The sequence below is a fragment of the Pelodiscus sinensis genome, chromosome 13, assembly GCF_049634645.1.
Source record: "Pelodiscus sinensis isolate JC-2024 chromosome 13, ASM4963464v1, whole genome shotgun sequence".
NCBI classification, from domain to species: Eukaryota; Metazoa; Chordata; order Testudines; family Trionychidae; genus Pelodiscus; species Pelodiscus sinensis.
The window spans coordinates 25,647,007-25,666,557 of record NC_134723.1 but is presented as its reverse complement, the minus strand read 5'-3'; the positions used below and the strand labels follow the sequence as shown (position 1 = coordinate 25,666,557).

The 19,551-nt window shown below is 41.1% G+C and overlaps 1 protein-coding gene and 1 long non-coding RNA gene across 2 annotated transcripts in view; one reads left to right on the top strand and one right to left on the bottom strand.

The window, feature by feature from the left end:
- Positions 1–19,551, top strand: part of ABCB7 (ATP binding cassette subfamily B member 7) — an 86,115-nt gene that overhangs the window by 52,517 nt on the left and 14,047 nt on the right. Inside the window, exons 5-13 of the mRNA XM_075940890.1 lie at positions 7,913–8,045; positions 8,496–8,764; positions 9,832–9,920; positions 10,012–10,099; positions 11,525–11,699; positions 14,947–15,104; positions 16,200–16,363; positions 16,530–16,659; positions 17,129–17,300. Of these exons, the coding sequence (XP_075797005.1) occupies positions 7,913–8,045; positions 8,496–8,764; positions 9,832–9,920; positions 10,012–10,099; positions 11,525–11,699; positions 14,947–15,104; positions 16,200–16,363; positions 16,530–16,659; positions 17,129–17,300 (1,378 nt within the window). The remainder of the gene's footprint in view (positions 1–7,912; positions 8,046–8,495; positions 8,765–9,831; positions 9,921–10,011; positions 10,100–11,524; positions 11,700–14,946; positions 15,105–16,199; positions 16,364–16,529; positions 16,660–17,128; positions 17,301–19,551) is intronic.
- Positions 10,815–19,551, bottom strand: part of LOC142831230 (uncharacterized) — a 65,097-nt gene continuing 56,360 nt past the window's right edge. The window contains exons 2-3 of the long non-coding RNA XR_012906901.1: positions 19,121–19,170; positions 10,815–10,935 (exon numbers count right to left, since the gene is read on the bottom strand). This is a non-coding gene — a long non-coding RNA (uncharacterized LOC142831230). The remainder of the gene's footprint in view (positions 10,936–19,120; positions 19,171–19,551) is intronic.

Below are 19,551 nucleotides of genomic sequence, written 5' to 3'. Positions count from 1 at the left end.
ACAAATGTTGCAACAAGTGCCCAGTTTTGGCAACAAAAAACTTCTACTCCCACACAGGTCTCTTCCCCCTTCTTTATTGTTGACAATCATGTACTGTGTACAATACAGTAAACTTCTGATAATCTGGCACCTTTAGGACCCAGGGGGTGCCGGATTATCAGATATGTCGGACTATCAGAAGGAGGGGCTATGAGTGGTCTGGGGTGGGGTGGTGGGGATGTGACCCCAGACCCCTCATAGCCCCCCCTTCTGATAGTCCGGCTCTGCCCCAGGCGCCCCTGATTCAGCCGCTGCTGGTCAGTTTCAGCAGCTGCTGAATCGGAGATGCCTGCAGCAGAGCAGCTGGAGTGCTGCCGGATTGGTCAGGTAGCGCCGACCCTTGGTGCCGCGAGACCAACCCGGCAGCACCCCAGCTGCTCTTGGGGATGCCTGGACCAGAGCAGCTGGGGTGCTGCTGGGTTGATCCCGCAGCGCCGCTCCTCGGCGCTACTGGACCAACCTGGCAGCACCCCAGCTGCTCTGCCCCAGGTGTTAGCCGCTACTGATACTGATCAGCAGCTGAGTCCAGGAAGCCCGAGGTAGAGCTGCTCTGCTCTGGGCTTCCTGGAGTCAGCCGCTGGTCAGTTTCAACAGCAGCTGAATCAGGACGCCTGAGACAGAGCAGCTGGGGCGCTGCCGGGTTGGTCCCTGCAGTGCTACACCTTAGTGCTGCGGGGACCAATCCAGCAGCACCCCACCTGCTCTGTCCCAGGTATCCCCAAGTCAGCTGCTGTTGAAACTGATCGGGGCTGATTCCAGGAAGCCGGGGCAGAGCAGCTTTACCTCGGGCTTCCTGGAGTCAGCCGCTGGTCAATTTCAGCAGCTGCTAAATCGGGGACAGCTGGGGTGCTGCCGGGTTGGTCCCGCAGCCCCGAGGGGCAGCGCTATAGCACCTACCCAGCAGCACTCTAGCTGCTCTGCCCCCAGCTTCCCTGATTCAGCCGCTGGTCAGTTTTAGCAGCGGCTGAATCGGGAAAGCTGGGGGCAGAGCAGCTCCAGTGGTCCAGCTGCCTGGAGCACTTCCGGGTTCCTGATGGTGCTGGACCATCAGGAGTGCCGGACCATCAGACGCCAGACCATCGGAGTTTTACTGTAGTAGGTTTTTTGACAAGTTTATTGACCTCCAGAATGTTTCCTACAAGACCCAATTAGCCATTCTGGCCAGCACTTTGAACTCTGCTGCTCTGCAGCCATGTAAACAGATGCACCCTCCCATCTGCAAACTCTGGGAACTTAAAAATCCATTTCCTGCTGTCTGGCTCATTGTGTAGGGGTCCTCATGGCATCTTCTCATTGGAACGGGGTGAGTACTGTTCAGAATGCTCGCCTGCTTGGAGCACCGCAGAACTTTTCGATCTTATCAATGTGTAGGGTGAAGAATCTGTGCAGTCACAGATGAGTGACCCGTAGGAACTGGAATGCATATGGTCACGTTTCTCAAGCCCTGAGTGAAAGGGGGTATGAATGAGACACCCTTCAATGCTGAGTCAAGAAAAAGGAACTCCAGCAGGTGTACCAGGAGACAAACAGTCAGTTCAGGAGTTGCACCCACAAAATACCATTTTTATAAAGAAGTGGATGCAATTCTGGGTGGCGTCCCCATGTCCACATCCAAGGAGAACATGGATACTTCCCACAGCACAGTCAGAAACAGAAATCATCCCAGAGACAGAAGTTAGGGTATGTCTACGCTTGTACAGGCAGTCCCTGGGTTACGTACAAGATAGGGACTGTAGGTTTGTTCTTAAGTTGAATCTGTATGTAAGTCGGAACTGGCGTCCAGATTCAGCCGCTGCTGAAACTGACCGCCAGTTCTGACTTACATACAGAATCAACTTAAGAACCCCAGGCGTCCCCAAGTCAGCTGCTGCTGAAACTGATCAGCAGCTGATTCCAGGAAGCCCGGGGCAGAGCAACGCTGCCTGGGGCTTCCTGTAGTCAGCGCTGGTCAGTTTCAGCAGAAGCTGACTTGGGGACGCCTGGGGCAGAGCAGCTGGGGTGCTGCTGGGTTGCTCCAGTAGCTCCGCTCCTCGGTGCTACTGGACCAACCCAGCAGCACCCCATCTGCTCTGCCCCAGGCGTCCTGATTCAGCCGCTGCTGAAACTGACCAGCAGCGGCTGAATCAGGACCTGGGGCACAGCAGCTGGGGTGCTGCCGGGTTGGTCCAGTAGTGCCCAGAGCGGGCGCTGCAGGACCAATCGGCAGCGCCCCAGCTGCTCTGCCCCAGAGTCCAAAACAAAAGCCTGGTCTGCTGGGGGGGGGGAGCACACTAGCTGCGCCCCCCCCCCCCCCCAGCAGACCAGGGACACGGGGAGCAGAGCCGCAGCGGCAGCGGGGTGCCGCGCCTCTGAGGCTTTGCTCTGGCAAAGCCTCAGAGGCGAGGGACCCCGCCGCGGCTGTGGCTTCAGTCTGGGTGCCTGTGGTCTGCTGGGGACGGTCCCCAGCAGACCACAGGCACCCGGAGTGAAGCCGCAGCCGCGGGGGGGTCCCGCACCTCTGAGGCTTTGCCAGAGCAAAGCTTCAGAGGCGCGGGGAACCGCCGCTGCTGCCGCTTCAGTCTGGGTGCCTGTGGTCTGCTGGGGACGGTCCCCAGCAGACCACAGGCACCCGGAGTGAAGCCGCAGCCGCGGGGGGGTCTCGCGCCTCTGAGGCTTTGCCAGAGGCCTAGCAGACCACAGGCACCCAGACTTAAGCGGCAGCAGCGGCGGTTCCCCGCGCCTCTGAGGCTTTGCTCTGGCAAAGCCTCAGAAGCGCGGGAACCCGCCCGGTGCCCCTGGTCTGCTGGAGACAGTCTCCAGCAGACCAGGGGCACCGGAGCAGCTTACGAACGGGGCTTTCTTGCCCCGACCTTCGGGGCGAGAATGCCCCATTCGTAAGTGCGGATCCGACGTAAGTCAGATCCGCGTAAGTCGGGGACTGCCTGTACCTTCTTTCAAGATAGGGGTGCAAATGAAGACATTTGAAATTGCAAATAAAGCCGCAATTTATCCCACTCTTCATTTGCATAGTCGCATTATGGTGCTATTTTGAAATAACAGATGCTGTTAAGACATGGTTATTTTGAGTGAAAACCCTTCTCTCGAAATAACTGGTAAATCTCATTGTATGAGGAATAAGGGTTATTTCAGGAGAAGGGTTTTCTCTCAAAATAACCGCATCTTAACAGCGTCTGTTATTTTGAAATAGCGTCATAAAACAAATATGAAAATGAAGCACGGGATATTTAAATCCCAGCTTCATTTGCAATTTTGAATGTCTTCATTTGCATCCCTCTCTTGAAAGAGGGTGCAAGTGTAGACATACCCTTGTTGATAAAGAGATGGGAATGGAGAAGGGGATTAGACTTAATCTGGTGACAGCCAGTGTGCTAGCGAGCAAGGAATTGTTCTCAAGTCCCAGTGTTTGTGAGGACTCTCAGCAACTGTTTGTGGAGCATGAAGGACGGGAAGAGATTCAGGGTAAGTTGCTGTGCAGGCAGTGGAAGGCAGTGTAGGCAGCAGTGATGTGGGCGGTAAGTTGCTGTATATTGCAGTGGGTTGGGGGAGAGGCAAGTGATATCTTGGGAAGTTGCTCTTGCAGTTGGGGGGGGCCTGCAGGGCAAGTAGAGGCTATATTTCTGTGAGTTGGGTAAACCCTGCCTGGGTCTGCAGTATGTTCAAACAGAATATTGATGTACACAGAGATATCAATAGAATCTTGTTGACGGATGGCGTCGAAGCTTTGCCAGATGTACTTATTTTTTTTCTCTTGGGCTTCGTCTATAGTGCAGGGTTTTTGCGCAAGAAGCCTTTTATGGAAGAATTCTTCTGCAAAAACTTCTTGCGCAAAAGCAAGTCCAGACCTCAAAGCATATCACAAAACCGATGTGCTCTTGCGCTAGAGAGCATCCACACTTCATGGATAGTCTTACGCAAGAAAGCTCTGATGGCCATTCGCAGAATGGCCATCAGAGCACCTATGCTTTTTTGGATAGGGGTTTCTTGTGCAAGAAACCCCAGTGGAGTGTTCACACTTGCCTTTTTGCACAAGAACTCTTGTGCAAAAAGAAGTTATTCCTCATGGGAAGAGGAATAAGTGTACTGCCAAAAGCCTCCTCTTCTGCCGATTTACTTGCGCAAAAGTGCTCTTGAGGTGTGGATGCTCTTCCGGTTTTTGCTGCCATTTCCCCGCTGCCATGGTACAAGTCTGTCAAAACTGTTCATCAAACTGTGCTGCTGGAACCAAGGCAGCACAGAGTTTGGCTGAGTAAGGAGTGAGACACATCCCCACTCACATCAAGAAGCAGAGCCTAGGTTTGCCTGTTTAATTTCTAGCAGGGATATGATAGCCAGAATGATGGCAGCCTTTGGACAAGTGTAGGATTACTACAAATTGTTTCCATATACACCTGTTGCACAAGCAAGGGCTGTACTCATGGGGATCACCCCCTTTTCCTCCCTCCTTTAAAACTCACCATGATCAGAGAGTTTGGAGAGAGATGTGTTTGCCTCTAGGGTAACAAGAAAAGTGGCAAGTTTTGTTCAGAGATGAGCATTTTAGTGAAATGTTACCATCTTTATGATGAAAAGTGCAGTCAGTTCATTGTTAATGGTTACTAGACCAGACCTTGATAAGTCAGGCATGTTCACCTGCAGACAGACTCTGTTAACTAAGGAAAAAACCTCAGAGGACAAAGGAAAAACTGGTTACGGATTTGTTGTGGTATTGAACAAGTCAGAGAATAGGCAGCAAAGAACCACTAACGAGATGCAAGTCAGAACACAAACCACTGAGCACATGCTAAATAAAGCTCATAGAAAACCAATATGAGTTGCAGAAATACCTTACCAAGATACTGAACAAACAGAATCAAAGGCCTCGCTGTCAGCACATGCAAAATTCTTTATCCAGCAACTCTCCGTCTACGCCCTTTTAAAAGTAAAATTCTTGCACAGCGATTTGTGAAAATCTGCAGCAAATCAGGGCAACCTAGATAACAGTACATTTCTTTTTTACTGAATAGGGTCTTCCAGGAGAATCTGCATTTTACAGTAGACGTCATTCTGTACTGGGCCTTATTAAAAACTAAATACTACAGAAAATTGAGTGTCAAGACAAGTAACTGCAAAGGGAGTGACAGATTTTTTGTTTGCCTAATGGCTATATGTGAAAATGTGGATTCCAAACCTGTGCATTTCTACTTTCAAGCTTCAGAAATCTCTGACATGTTTCCAGTTCTTTAGGGGTAGTTTTTTTGCTTGTTTTGTAGTGTATCTAATGTTTGTCTTGACTACAGTTTCCTGTGCGATCTTTCTCTGCCAGCTACTGGAATAGCCAGTCGCTATAGCCATTTGGGAGATATTGTTGGCTTTTTGCACTCAAATTGAGATTTGCATCTTTATTTTTATTAAAATTGTCAATGTCAAGCAATTGGAAAGGGAGTGAGAGTTGCTGATTTGGTGCCCATCCTGCATAGGAATGTGAACTACTTGTCAAGTATCTAATATACAAATGCTTATCGAATAGTTGTCACGCTAGTCTATCAGAAAGAGGCAACAAGGGGGCAGGGAAGAGGAGGGGATGCTTCAAAGTGGGGCTTTGAAGTGAGGACTCCCCTGCTGACTCTGTGCTCCATGCAGCACTGATGCTTTGAAATGCCGCAGGGAACACGGGGCCAGTGGAAGATTGCTTGAGTACTCTGCTGGCCCCATGCTCTCCACAGCACTTTCGCCTTTGAAGTGTAGTCGATACGGGCTATTGCTAATCAAATAATTGATGCAAATTGCATCAACTATTCAATTAGCCAATTAATCAAAATTTACGTCCTATGTCCTGCACTACTTACTAGGAATGAGGGGCTTATGGATCAGGACATCTTTCAGAATTTGCTATGAGCTAACCAATATAAATGTGTCTAGATACAATCAAATCTTATTCTAGTCTCTGGATTATCTATATCATGCTGTACTTTGAGGTGTTTTTTAGAGTTAATTTTTCGGCAAATTATGGTACTTTTTTAGAAGTAGAAATAAAAACCCATATGAAATTTTCCTTGAATCCTATCAAAATCTGTCACCTTCAGAGCTCCATTTTCTTCTGGAGGATAACTTCTTATTGTCCTCTTTGCTAACAATTTTTACCACTTGAAATTTTTTCAATATCCAGTGTTTTTAGCATGTGTTATAAAAATGTGGTGTTAAATTTTTGCTGTAATGTGATTTTTATCCCTTTTAACGGAAAACTTTAGTGTTTGTTGTTTGTATGGCTAGTTAGTCTTTACAGTTCCTACCAAAATGGAGCCCATCAGAATTAAGGCTTTTAGATGCTGTTACAGTAGAGGCATTTGGGGTGGAGGGCTGGAATTGTAAGTGAAGAGTGGCTGGTCTGCTTTATTTACAAAACATTTCTTCTGATACTCACTAGATAACGCACTGAAAGTTGATAAGTGATCTCTGCCTGTAAGATTAATTTGTTTCTCATTGCCCTTTATTCTAGTCGCAAAGGATGTAAGCAAAGTCAGTTCATTGTAAAGGTATTTTAACATCTGGAATGCGTTCAAGATACTGAGTCTTAAGACATCTGTTCAGTTGCTAAGAAACTCATATATCTTAGTTTGAAACCTTCATTGTTAAAAGCAATTTAAATCCTTGAATAATTTTATCAGTTGGAGATAAAATTAAGGCTGTTGACAGTAACATCTTCATAGTTGGTATAATAATGTAACATTAACAAGATTTGGGATATTTGTTTTCTTAAGCTTTACAGAATGTTCATGTGTTTTAGCTCTTAATGTAAGCAAGTGAAAATTCTGAAGATAAATCCTTCATTAACTTAACCAGCCTTGTTTTTTCTTATATATACAGGCAATTCAATTGTTTTTCCTCTCATAGAATATTTAGTAGCATACCATATATAGGTATATATGCTGTATTTCATGTCAAAGGTTGCAAAGGAATTGTATTACATTGCTGTCGAGAGTCGTTTGAGTAACCTAAGTAAAAAAGTTTAATAAGCTTTGAAATCACCATGAAAATTGAGAGCTCCATATAAATAAGTAGTATTGTTATTAGACAAGACAAATGGCCAACCCCTCTCAACTTTGAAGACAGTGGGAATTTCTAGTGTTTAACACCTCTCAGAAAATGGTCCAGAGTTAACATGCTTGTTTTGTTGTTGTTGTTTGTTTTAACTGGTAGCTTTCTACACTGACCTTTTTATTGTCTTACCTTGCAATACAGGACATCCCCACTATAAGTCACCCCAGTATACATCGGTTCTGCATTAGCATTGTTGACGCTTGTAGGAACTAATATGTTATAAGTCCTCCCATTCCCCGCTCTTACGTCGCACCAAAAAAAAAAAAAATCCGTACAAATGGAAGTCAGCCATGGGGAAAAAAATTCTCCATTTTATGTCATTTTGCTGTATGTTCCAAAAAACATGGATGTATCTTGCATGTATAGCGGGGACACCCTGTATTTGTAGCTAATATTCTTACAGGGACAGACTTTAATGACTTTTCATAACTTAATGACACTGTAAATGTATACTGTGCAAAATCTTGATACTTTATCATCTCTCAATCTTGCCATTGTTTGAAAGAGTCTTCATAATGAATTCAAGTGGTTTTTACAGTCAATCGTTTAGTTAAGATGAAAGCTGATATTAAAAGGAGCTAGAGGAAAGAAAGAAGTAAGCTTTCTATCATGGAAGTTCAAGCTCCCTAATGCAGACAGTTTTATTTTTAAGATCTGGAGAGCCATCCCAATGGTAGTAAGTGGTTAATAACCAAATGCAATAATTATAGCTAATTCAAGGAAAATATTTATACTTTATAAATAAACATTTTAGCACATCCTCGGTAATTGCTGTGTTTTTCTTTTTTTCTTTTAGGCCATGAATATAGTGGTTCCCTTCATGTTTAAATATGCAGTAGACAACCTCAACCAGATGTCTGGAAACATGCTGAACCTGAGTGATGCACCAAATACAGTTGCAACCATGGCAACAGCTGTTCTGATTGGCTGTAAGTGTGATTCCTTAATCTGTTGACAGGTGTTGACTTTCTGCAGTAAGGTTTTGGAATATTAGAGCTCATGACCTTTTTTCTGTTAGCACTGGAGATGGTTATTCTAATATCTTCTCCTACTTCTGTTGCTATTGAGCCTTCTGTGGCCTTAGTTCTGCTACCCTGATTCTGAAAAAAAGGGTGCTTACAAAAATTATTTCTAACAATGAATCCTCCTTTAATAAGTTGACCAATACATTTATACCTAGATAGTCACAAACAAAAGCCAAATTAAAAATGAATAAAACAAAAACAATGAAATCTTGGAGCAATAAATGCTGCAAATACCATGTTTATAGGGAAGGAACAACATCTTACTTCTGTCATATTTATTTACGAAGGCTCTTTTGGAGTTGAGTAAAGAAAATTAATTAATTAATATTTTTTTCTTGTATTGTCTTTCTTTAGATGGTCTGTCAAGAGCTGGGGCTGCATTATTTAATGAAGCTAGAAATGCAGTATTTGGGAAAGTAGCCCAAAATTCCATCAGAAGGATAGCAAAGAATGTATTTCTTCATCTGCATAACCTGGATTTGGGTTTCCATCTGAATAGGCAAACAGGAGCTCTGTCAAAAGCTATTGACAGAGGAACAAGGGGCATCAGCTTTGTGCTGAGTGCTTTAGTATTTAATCTGGGACCCACCGTGTTTGAAATGGCACTTGTGAGTGGAATTCTGGTAAGTGATACTTACTCAGGCATTCTGTAAATTGAAGGATCATGTCTCACTTTTTGGGAATAACATCATCTAACATTTAAGATTTTTGCAACAAAACTTACGTACTAAACATAGCGTATGCAAGATAGTGATACAGAAAGCTTCAAAGAGACCATACTACAGTATCAGTTTTAAACTTAGTTATTTTAAACTTGTTTGTTTTTAAGCTAACTTTAGGTATAATACATGCCTCTGAATACCCTTCTAATGTGCTGTTTTTCCTGCCATATTTATATGGTATTTTAAATGCTTTCTCTCTCTCTCAAGTGTTGTATGAAAAAAATTGCAAAGTCAAAAGAGCAAAATGACTATACATAAAATAGTGTCAAACATGTAAAGTTAATCAACTAGAAAAAACTAATGTTTTTAATTTAATTTTTAGATACTTCAGTAGTATTTTTTTTGTTTCTATTATCCCTTGTCTTGGATTTTTACATTACTATTTGATTCTACACCTTACAAACATTTTTGTTTAAGTGGTTTGATTAAATGTTGCAGTCTAGAAAGATGTGAATTTTTGTCTTGGTATCATTTGTTTATCACTCTGCCAGAGACACCTGCCTTGATACCCCATTCATCTGCTTCTCATGCAGAGTTTTAGAGCCTTTCTCTCACACTGTCTCCAAAATCTATACATACTATGAGGGGGTTACAGTGGAAAATCCTTCCAAGGTTCATCTCTTCAAGGGCTTTACTCTGAAATTCAAAGACTCGCCTTTTTTTGCAAAGATTTAATTATTTTGTTCTATGAAGACACAAAGTTTTAAAAGACTTTTCTTACCATTTTGCGACCTAGCCCTTGCTGAGTTGTTTCATCTTATTGATGTTACCTCTGTCCTACCTTTGCCAACACCCTTCCTTTTACTCTGGTTAGATCAAGGCTGATACTAGTTTATAAGCTTTTCAGGGGAAGAGACATGTCTTTCAACTTGTTTTGGGAGAGATCTACCTAAATTTGATTATATGATTCTTTTGAAATAATATTGGTATACTAAGTCATACTGACAATTAGCATTTTTCCCCTCCAGTATTATAAATGTGGTGCACAGTTTGCATTTGTATCCCTGGGGACACTTGGCGCATATACAGCATTCACGGTAGGAGTTACACAATGGAGGTAAGGCACTCCTTAAAACAGGTAAGGATTTAAAGATTATTCCTCTCACTGTAACCAATACTCTCCAACTTTTTAAACTTCTATTTTACAGGACTAAATTTAGAATAGAAATGAACAAAGCAGATAATGATGCAGGGAATGCTGCAATTGACTCGCTACTAAATTATGAAACTGTGAAGGTAAGATATTAAATCTCTTTACTATCTTTAACACTATGATAGAAGATATAATTATATTCAAAGTGAGTTCAAGGGTGTTCAGTTGGAGAAGGCAACTTTTAGTATCAACCCCATTCTCTATCCTCCACTTTTTGGAATGCCAGCTCCATTTCCTGGTATTTGCAGTTAAAACAATATCTAGCTTGTGAATAATGGAGTCTGGTGAATAACTTATTCCAGCTGTTCTCCAGTTTTTCCTGTCTGTGTAGCACTTTTGTAGAAGAGAGATCCTCAGATGGTTTATGATTTTCAAAATGTGTTGCCATGAAGGGACATGAAGACCTTTGGTAATCCATGGACCACAGACTGAGATTTACTGATTTATATCAGTACAGATGCCCAAGCTAATTTCTAAAGTGATGTTCAAGAAATGATTCTTCAGATATTTGTAGAAGCAGAAGGTTGACGGAGAAGGCGCGTTGTTTTTTGTGTTCCCTTCCAGCCAAGGTGAAGGGAAGCTGTATGGCCACACAATCAGACCAACTCTATATTGTAAAAACTTAGTTCTCTTAAAATGTATAATCGTCTGAACTAGGTAGTGTAAAACTGCATGCAGGGATTGACACATCCATTCCTCAGTGAGAGGTGGGAAGCTTTTCTTAGTGAGTGCTTAAATCTAAAATGACAATTACTGCAAAATATAAGCATTCATTTAAAAACAAAACAACCTCTCTATCCTTTATGGTTAAAGAAAACCTCTTCTGAATATAAACAATTTTGATGGTGTCTTTCTGAGCCAGCAGAAGAACAGCTCCAGTGTATGTCTCTGATCCTACACTGCATCCCAGCCACAGTATCTGTATAAAAAACGAGAGAATAACAACAGTGAAAAAATGGTCCAGCATTTGATTTCTGTGGGCAACCTTGAAACTGCCAAAGTTATATCTGTTTCATGCTTCTACTGCTTGGGAAGACATAAGTCAAAAGAGACAAATAGTGAAGTTACCTATGGAGAAGGACCCATAAATAGAGATTGGATGAGAAGTAACATCATGGGTAGGGCACAGGAGAGTAGATTGTTATTCTTGGATCTAACTTGGAGGATTCATCTTGTGTGTTGGTTAACCATCTTTTCTGTCTGCGATGATGGCAACATCCTCATGATCAGAGCTCGAAAAATTATACAATCTGGTAAATATACGAGTTGGGCTCTGGTCATCTAAGCAGGTCATGGCCCTGTTCTGCCTGGCTGGGCTGCTGTATCCTCATCTTTTGAACCTGTCTTTGGGTATTAGGCTTAATCACCCACTGAGTAGATATCCAGTATACTTTTGAAGCCTTGATTCATGTCTGTGTGTAGTATGTTACAATGTGTTTAGCTAAAGTACTTTGAATCTAGCACATTTTAAAGAATGACACTCTTTTCTACCTTTGTCTATCTTGTAGTATTTCAATAATGAAAAATATGAAGCACAGCGATATGATGGATTTTTGAAGACGTATGAAAATGCATCACTGAAGACTACTGCTACCTTAGCTATGCTGAACTTTGGGCAAAGTGCTATATTCAGTGTTGGCTTAACAGCTATTATGGTGCTTGCTAGTCAGGGAATTATTGCAGGTAATTGATCTGCCTCTAAGTAAAACACAAGTTCCTCTTTGCATTAATAATAGAACTGGATTAAGGTATTTTAGGAAGGTCTGGTCTACAATAAGAGTGAAGGCTGAGATATTCAGCATTAAGTCAAATTTGTAATGAGTGTGTCTATGCTATCCAATCCTTCTCATTGACCTAACAGGCTTTTAAAATTGACCCCTGCATTCCACCTGAATGAGTGGAGTAAAGCCTGAAGTGACATTCATGCCATGAAATACGGTCAGTGTAAACGCTGTGTATTGTAATTCAGAGTTACTGTCCTCCAGAGTGCTATCATGTGAATATCTTGCCCTGCCCTGGCAAGCACTTTGAACTCCAGTGCTCTTCAACCAGATGAGCAGGAAAAGTTGTGGGAACTTTCAAGTGTTAATTTCCTGTTGGAGCAGCATGAAGAGCTCACCAGCACAACTGAGCATGCATGTCTAGAATCACAAATGCCACCAGCATGGAGGGTTCAGGAGATAGTGGATCTGATTGCCATCGGGGGAGGGATAAGTGTCTGTGCAGGCAGAGCTCCAAACCAGCAAAAGAAATGCTGATATCTATGCCAAAATCGCACAGAGCATGGTGGATAACGGCTACATGAGGGAGTCACAGTAATGCTGCGTGACAATAAAGAAGCTTAGACAGGCATACCACAATTCACGATGAAAGAAAAGACAGGACTATGTAGCACTTTAAAGACTAACAAGATGGTTTATTAGGTGATGAGCTTTTGTGGGCCAGACCCACTTCCTCAGATCAAATTCAAGACTGATTCTGAGCCGCAAACACGGGAGGCTGACAAACACCCATAACCATCCACAACAATGTTTTCATTCCATGAAGTATTGGAACCCTAGCACTGGATAGCAACCCACAGAGCATCACTCCTTGGGTGAATGCAACCCTGACAGTGAAGATGTGCTCTGTTGACCACAGCCCCCTAGTGAGGACCTGCAAAATTGCATTTGTCAAATTGGATGCTTAGAGTTGAAGTAAATAAAATCGACCTAATTTTCTACTGTAAACGTGCCCAAAGACTGATATTACTGCTGATACTGTAATTTTAAATTCTTGTTGTTTGTGGGGGGGGTGAATATTTGGTTCTAATTCCTTGGTAAAGTTGTCTTTTAGTATTTCTTGTTTTTCAAGTAGCTCGGTTGGAATGCTAGCTGTCCTAGCTAGTAGTAACACAAACTTACAAAACATAAAACTTGGGTATAGGATTGCATAAAAAACCCAGAATCTCTAAGAAAGATAGCACATTCATGAGCTACTTTACTAAATAGCTAAGGATTTTTTGTAATAACAAATGGAGATTTTCTGCATAAGTTAATTCACCATAAAATTTTCCCGACAACTGTAAAATATTTTATTTCAATTTAAACTGTTGGTACAGTTTATTAAAATACAATAAAACAAACATTTTTCGGTATGCTCAAATGGAAGGTTCACCCCACCATTACCAGAGAATTAACATTTAAATTAATGGACATAATTTTCAATGAAGTGCGATTTTGATAGTCAGATGGATAGCTTCTGTTGTAACATAATAGAACAGGGTACTCATACAGTTAATACTCTAGAGGACTGGGATTTTAAAATATAAGCATTCAGCAATTTTTTAACTTTAGAAGTATCAGAGATGCCAGTCATTATTCATCTCCTAAAGTCAGAGAATTTGCAAATGTAATATATGGTCTCCATTAAGAGAAGATCCAGTTTCTTCTAAAGCATAGGTTTCACCCTCACAAACCTACACAACAGAATAAAAATACAGTGGTAGTAGATGAGAAGGAAAATGCCTAGCTACTATCCCCGCAATAAAACAAATGCTAGATATCCGCCATATCCAACAAAATAATTAAAGTGGGATAAACAGAATTTTTGAAAAGTGTCATGACCGACGTCAAAACCAACAAAAATATGATTACAGTATTACAAAAATATGATTATTACATTTATTAGCATATGGCTTTTTACTGGGGTTTTGTTACTGAAGATATTTTTATAAGGGAAAAATCTTTCCTGTTAGGTTACCTTGTCCATCCCCTGCCTATGCAAGATTGTTTTCCTGTGCTGCCTACTGTACTCTAGTACTTTGTCTTTTCTATTTTAAAATGATTCTAGTGAAGAGTCACCATTAGTCTCAGAAGACTATTCCCCAATCTAATAGACCCCAATAAAAAAAATTTTGTACATATTTTTTTTTTTTTTTTTTTTTTTTTACAGATTTTCATCTGTCAGTTCTGTTAATCACATTAAACAATGCCTCTTCTACCTCGGATAGGATGGAATAACCATTAAATACTTGTAGACTAACATGGCAGCAGAATAACTCCATTTGGTCATCATTTTAATTGAGTGGAACTAAAATATCTCAGGCATAACAAAGCACCAGAATGATGCCCTAAAGGAGTAAGCAAAGATTTCTCTTGACATGGGAATCTGTGGGTGACAAATGTTGGCATAATTTTGTCTGTGTGCCTGCTGCCCTGCCCACATATAAGGAATAGACGAGAGGAAAGGAGGCAGTGTACATGAAGTACTCAGTGTTGTGACAGATCCTTGGCTGGTGCAATATCTGACTATTGTAGCCAGTGTAACCTATGCCAGCCCCCAGCTGGCCCATAAACAGAGGATAGAGCAGTGGCCTGGAGCCCTTCCATGCCTGTTCTCTTTGGCTGAGAGTAAATTGAGGACATCTGAGGATTGACCGCCTGTCTGTCTCTTTGGCTGTTCTTTGCATACCTTCCTGTTCTATGTATTTGGTGTTCTGAGTTGCTCATAGCATCACTTAACATCCTGGGAGTGATCTTACCAGAACTACATAGAAAATTAACATTCCCTCTCTGGTCCATGAAATTATGCCCCTGGGTCTACGGTCCATTAGTTGAATCTTAATTATATTTCTAAAGTCTTTTAGAACCCATTGCAAAGAGAGGAACAGTGGAGTTGGTAACATCTCCCGACCTAGAATTTTCTATTTTATTACTATACAATCTGTCTCTTAATGAAATTCACTTTAGTAATGCCTTGGCACGTCACTGGACAAATGCTCCTCCTCCAAGAATAACTTTTCTTTCAAGACGTTAAACAGTTCTGTCCTATTGTAAAAGTAGTATAGCACAAACTATGCTGGATTTCACACTAACAGGCCTAAAATATTTGTGCCATCCTGGTAAAATATTTAATATGAATACTGTGTCTCCCCTATCTTTATTTTAAGGGAACTTGACAGTTGGGGATCTGGTAATGGTGAATGGACTGCTGTTCCAGCTTTCTCTACCACTTAACTTCCTGGGAACAGTATACAGAGAGACTAGGCAAGCTCTCATAGATATGAACACCTTGTTTACACTGCTCAGTGTAGACACAAGAATTAAAGTAAGTAATAACTACCTCTTTTTAAAAAAAGTTACTTCAGCATTATTAGGGTTATTTTTGTGATAGTTCTTGCTTCGTCTTCTGTTACTTTTCGGGCCTAATTTCTATTCTACAAGGAGACACTCTATAAGGAAGCGCTGTTTGTTGTGGGTGTTAAGTGCAGTTAGTAGGGTTGCCAGATGGTTGAAACAAAAATACCAAACACCTCTTCTCACCCCCTCCCCCCCTCCAAAATCCCAGTGGAAAAAATTCTGTTGAGGGGGGGAAAAAAAGGGGGGGACCAAAATTGTTGAGTGCAAAAAAAAAAGGACTCCTAGACTTAAGGGAAAAAAAAAACCAGCATGGCCCCTTTCAGAGTGAGTGCAGAGCCAGAACAGGGATAGGAACAGGGGAGTAGTTGAGCACTAAAACCCAGGGAAGGCATTTCTTCCTCTTGGTCTTTAGGCTTTGTGCCAACGACCATTTTGTGTTCTTGTTCAAGCCAGAACTTACCTTCCCTGCAGAACCAAGTAAGCATGGGGGCTGGCGGTGTCAGCGCCCGGGGGGGGGGGGGTTGGAGCCATGGGCCCGGGCGCTAGGGTTGCCAGGTATCTGGTAATTTTGCCTCCTAGCCGGGAAAAAATTTTTTTTTTTTACCAGACAGGAGGCAAAAATACCAGACTGTCTGGGTCAATACCAGACACAATAGAACCCTAGCAGTTAGTGGACTAGCTTTTGCTTTTAACTTGCAAAGCCTTTTAGTGAGAGAGAATGTTATTTCACAAAGAAGCTATATTGGTATTGAGGGTTTTTTATAGTGTTTGCACCATGCTCTTAAGCTTTGGTTTTGTTTTTTGGCTGTTGCTGTAATTAATGATGCAGAATTTATTACACAAAAAAGCTACCTAGAAGCTGAATGACCAGAAGGGATGTTTTTGACCTTCAGGAGAGGAGAGGGATAAAACAGTCTTCACATGTATGGCTCAAATAGATCATTTTTAACTTGCTGAAGCATCTGCCTTTCACTTTTTAAATTAAAAAGTTGACTGTTAAGCTTGTCGAACTGTTTGAAATATATTCTGGGCAGTGTGTAAAGTGGAACTCTTTTTTTAATAGGACAAAGAGCTGGCTCCACCGCTGCACATCACACCACAGACTGCTACCATCGCCTTTGATAACGTGTATTTTGAATACCTTGAGGGGCAGAAAGTCCTTACTGGAGTGTCTTTTGAAGTCCCTGCAGGAAAGAAAGTGGCCATTGTAGGAGGTAGTGGGTCAGGGTGGGTAAATGGACTATACCAAATTCTGCATCATTGATTGGCGTTTGGAAATGTGATTTTATTCTGCTTTGGAAATATTTTTTTCTGACATGCTTTTATAATGAATGAGAGTTACAAATGTTAAACTAAAATTTAACCTTCATTTCTACCCCTTTCTCAATTTTAGAAAAAGCACAATAGTAAGATTACTATTCCGCTTCTATGAACCCCAGAAAGGAAACATTTATGTTGCTGGTCAGAATATACAAGATATCAGCCTGGAAAGCCTGAGGAAGGCTATAGGAGTTGTGCCTCAGGTATAGTGTTTTATAATATCCCATAAGTTATCCTTGAGAGCGTAACTTTTGATATTCAGAAGCTCTGGTTCAAATGGAAGACAAACTCACCATATTGGTGTAGTCAGATTTAATTTGAAAATCTCTGTTTTAGGATTTCAGGAAATCTTGTAACTTTGTATTTGAAACATCAAGGAGATGTTACTAATGGAACTGAAGAGGTTTCTTGCATGGTGTTTTACATAGTCATTAGCACTTGTTGCGAGATGGTAAAACTAGAATGTGTATTATATTTTGAGTGAAATAATTAAGATCTTTAAATCTTATATCTATTCAAAATATTGAAACATCTAATTACATTTTCCCAGAAACATTTTTCCCTTAAAGGTTCAGGGGAAGAGTATACACTTATCTGTATTGATTTTTTTCAACTTGCACCTATGAAATATCAATCCTGTTTTCATATTTAGAGTATTCTGTACAATTGTAGGATGCTGTTCTTTTCCATAACACCATCTACTACAACCTCTTATATGGCAATATCGGTGCATCGGCAGAAGAGGTGTATGCAGTAGCAAAATTGGCAGGAATCCATGATGCTATTATTCGAATGCCCAATGGGTACAACACACAAGTTGGTGAACGAGGACTCAAGCTCTCAGGTAAATCCGTAAATATGTACATTCTTTTCACCCTTTTTGCTTGCTCCAAACTCTGTACACACTTCCCACACATCATCCTGAGATGTAATTAATTTGAAGATCTTAGCTGACATGTAATAAATATAGAGTTTAAATATTAATACTAGTGGCTCAAAGTCTCTGTATTCTAGAAGGCATTTAAAGGAATCTATTTTCAGGGGACATTAATGTCAGAACTACATATCCTTTTCTCCTTCTAGTGTGATGTGTTGGGTTAGTAGAAGAATATATATGGGTAGAATTTGAATGTTTGATGTGGTTGTTTTGATGGTGTCTGTTGCTGCTTATGTTATATTGAAGGCTTAAACAAGTGTGTGTGGACTTTCCAAGTATGGGTTGTTTTTAAGTATAAATGTACAGCTACTAACACCACTTTTTTAAGTGAATAATATTATGAGGCATGTTGGTACAGCATACTGGAAATTGATCCTTTTAATAATAAAAGGGATTTTATAATTTTATGGTAACTTGCAGTTTTGAATTTGGTATAAATTAATACATATGCATTGCATTTGATTACTTAATATTACTGGCTATGTAACACGCTTAAAATAAAACCTAGGAAACAAGGAAATAAAAAGTTAATGTATATTGTGCTGCTCCACCCAGAGACATACACCTCACCCAGCAGCACAACCACCATATGCTACAGAGAATGTACCACAGCTTCAGCTCAGTAGGGATGCCAGTATTTCAGCATCATCTTTTGAAATTCTACCTACCCATCTCCATACCACAGGCAGACCTGCCTTTCTTCTCTCGTCCCACCATTGCCCCGTCTGTACAGTTCAGTAAGATTACACATCTGCGTGTCATAGGAAAGTAGGGATGGAAGATTGGCATCCTTACTGGACAGAGTTACGTGGGTGATAGTGAAGGATGGAGGAGTGATTGTTTAGCAGTTAAGAAATGTCTGGATGACTTACCATGTTCATTTGTAGGACTTTTGGGGTGGCTAGATGGGGTGATATAGAATTTTGTGTGTTTTATTGGTGTATGCGTACATGAGTACATGGTTTTTCATTGAATGTTTCAACCTTAACTATCTTCTAAACCTAAAAGTTTTATTTGGAAATAAGCTGTGAGATTTGTGCTCAAGACATTGTCTACGTTATTAGCCTGTGAATTGTATAAATAAATGCTGAATAATTTAAAGCTATAATCAACGTTTATCTTACGGGATGAAACGGTTGTAACAAAAGTAAATGAAGCAATGTTGTACATTCTGCCAACCAACTCTGTAAGAGAAGGTCACCATTATGGGATCACTGCATACATTTTTAAACACAGGCTCTAGAAAACAATAATATTCTGCATACTGGATATTTCTTGAGAGAAGTAAAAGTAGCATCTTGTACAAATAGCGCAACTTCTGTTTGTTGCTCTTCTTAACCATATTCTAATATACATGGATGACACATTAAGTAAGGGTTGCATCAACACAAGACAGTAGGGGGTGGTGGTGTTAGATATTGTATATGCAAGAACTTAAGGCTGCTGTAGTTAACTCGAGACTCATATTTACATTACCATAATGGATTTTAGGAAGCACCTGAATAAAGCCAGATAGTGGAAAGCTAGTCGGAGTGAATCATGAGAGAGATTGGTGGTAGCATATAATGTTGCAAGTTTCACATGATGATGGAGGCTATTTCATCATATGATGATGGAGCTGAAGAGTGTATAGTCCTGAGTTGGAAGCAGCAAGCATGAAACCATATCCAGTACCCTACACACTGGAAAGAGAAGATTGAGGTTTTATTCTTGGCTCTGCTACTGACCTGTCTGATCTTGCACTGGTCACTTTGCCTCTTCTCACCTGTTTCTGCATCTGCAAAATGGGAATAATGATTCTTAGCATCTTTTGTTATGCACATTAAGATCTGTACATGAAATAAAAAGTGCCATAGAAGAGCTAGCTATTGCTTTAAAATTCTGCTGGGTATTCTTTTTAAACACTTGAACACTTTGTTACTCCCACTGAATTGTATTTGGAAGGCTACTTTCTATCTCCTTTATGCATTGATTTTAAAATTGAAATCAGTCTTACATTTAACTAATAATTCTGGTGTCATTGTTCAGAAAATTGCTGTTAGTGGCAGCAAAAAGTCTAGTAATGCTAGTTGCCATTTCACCCTCAAATGGATGTTAGTCCCATGTGTAAATTATCAGGTAAGGTCCAAGGTTCTGATGAGGAGAATGAGTGGAAGTT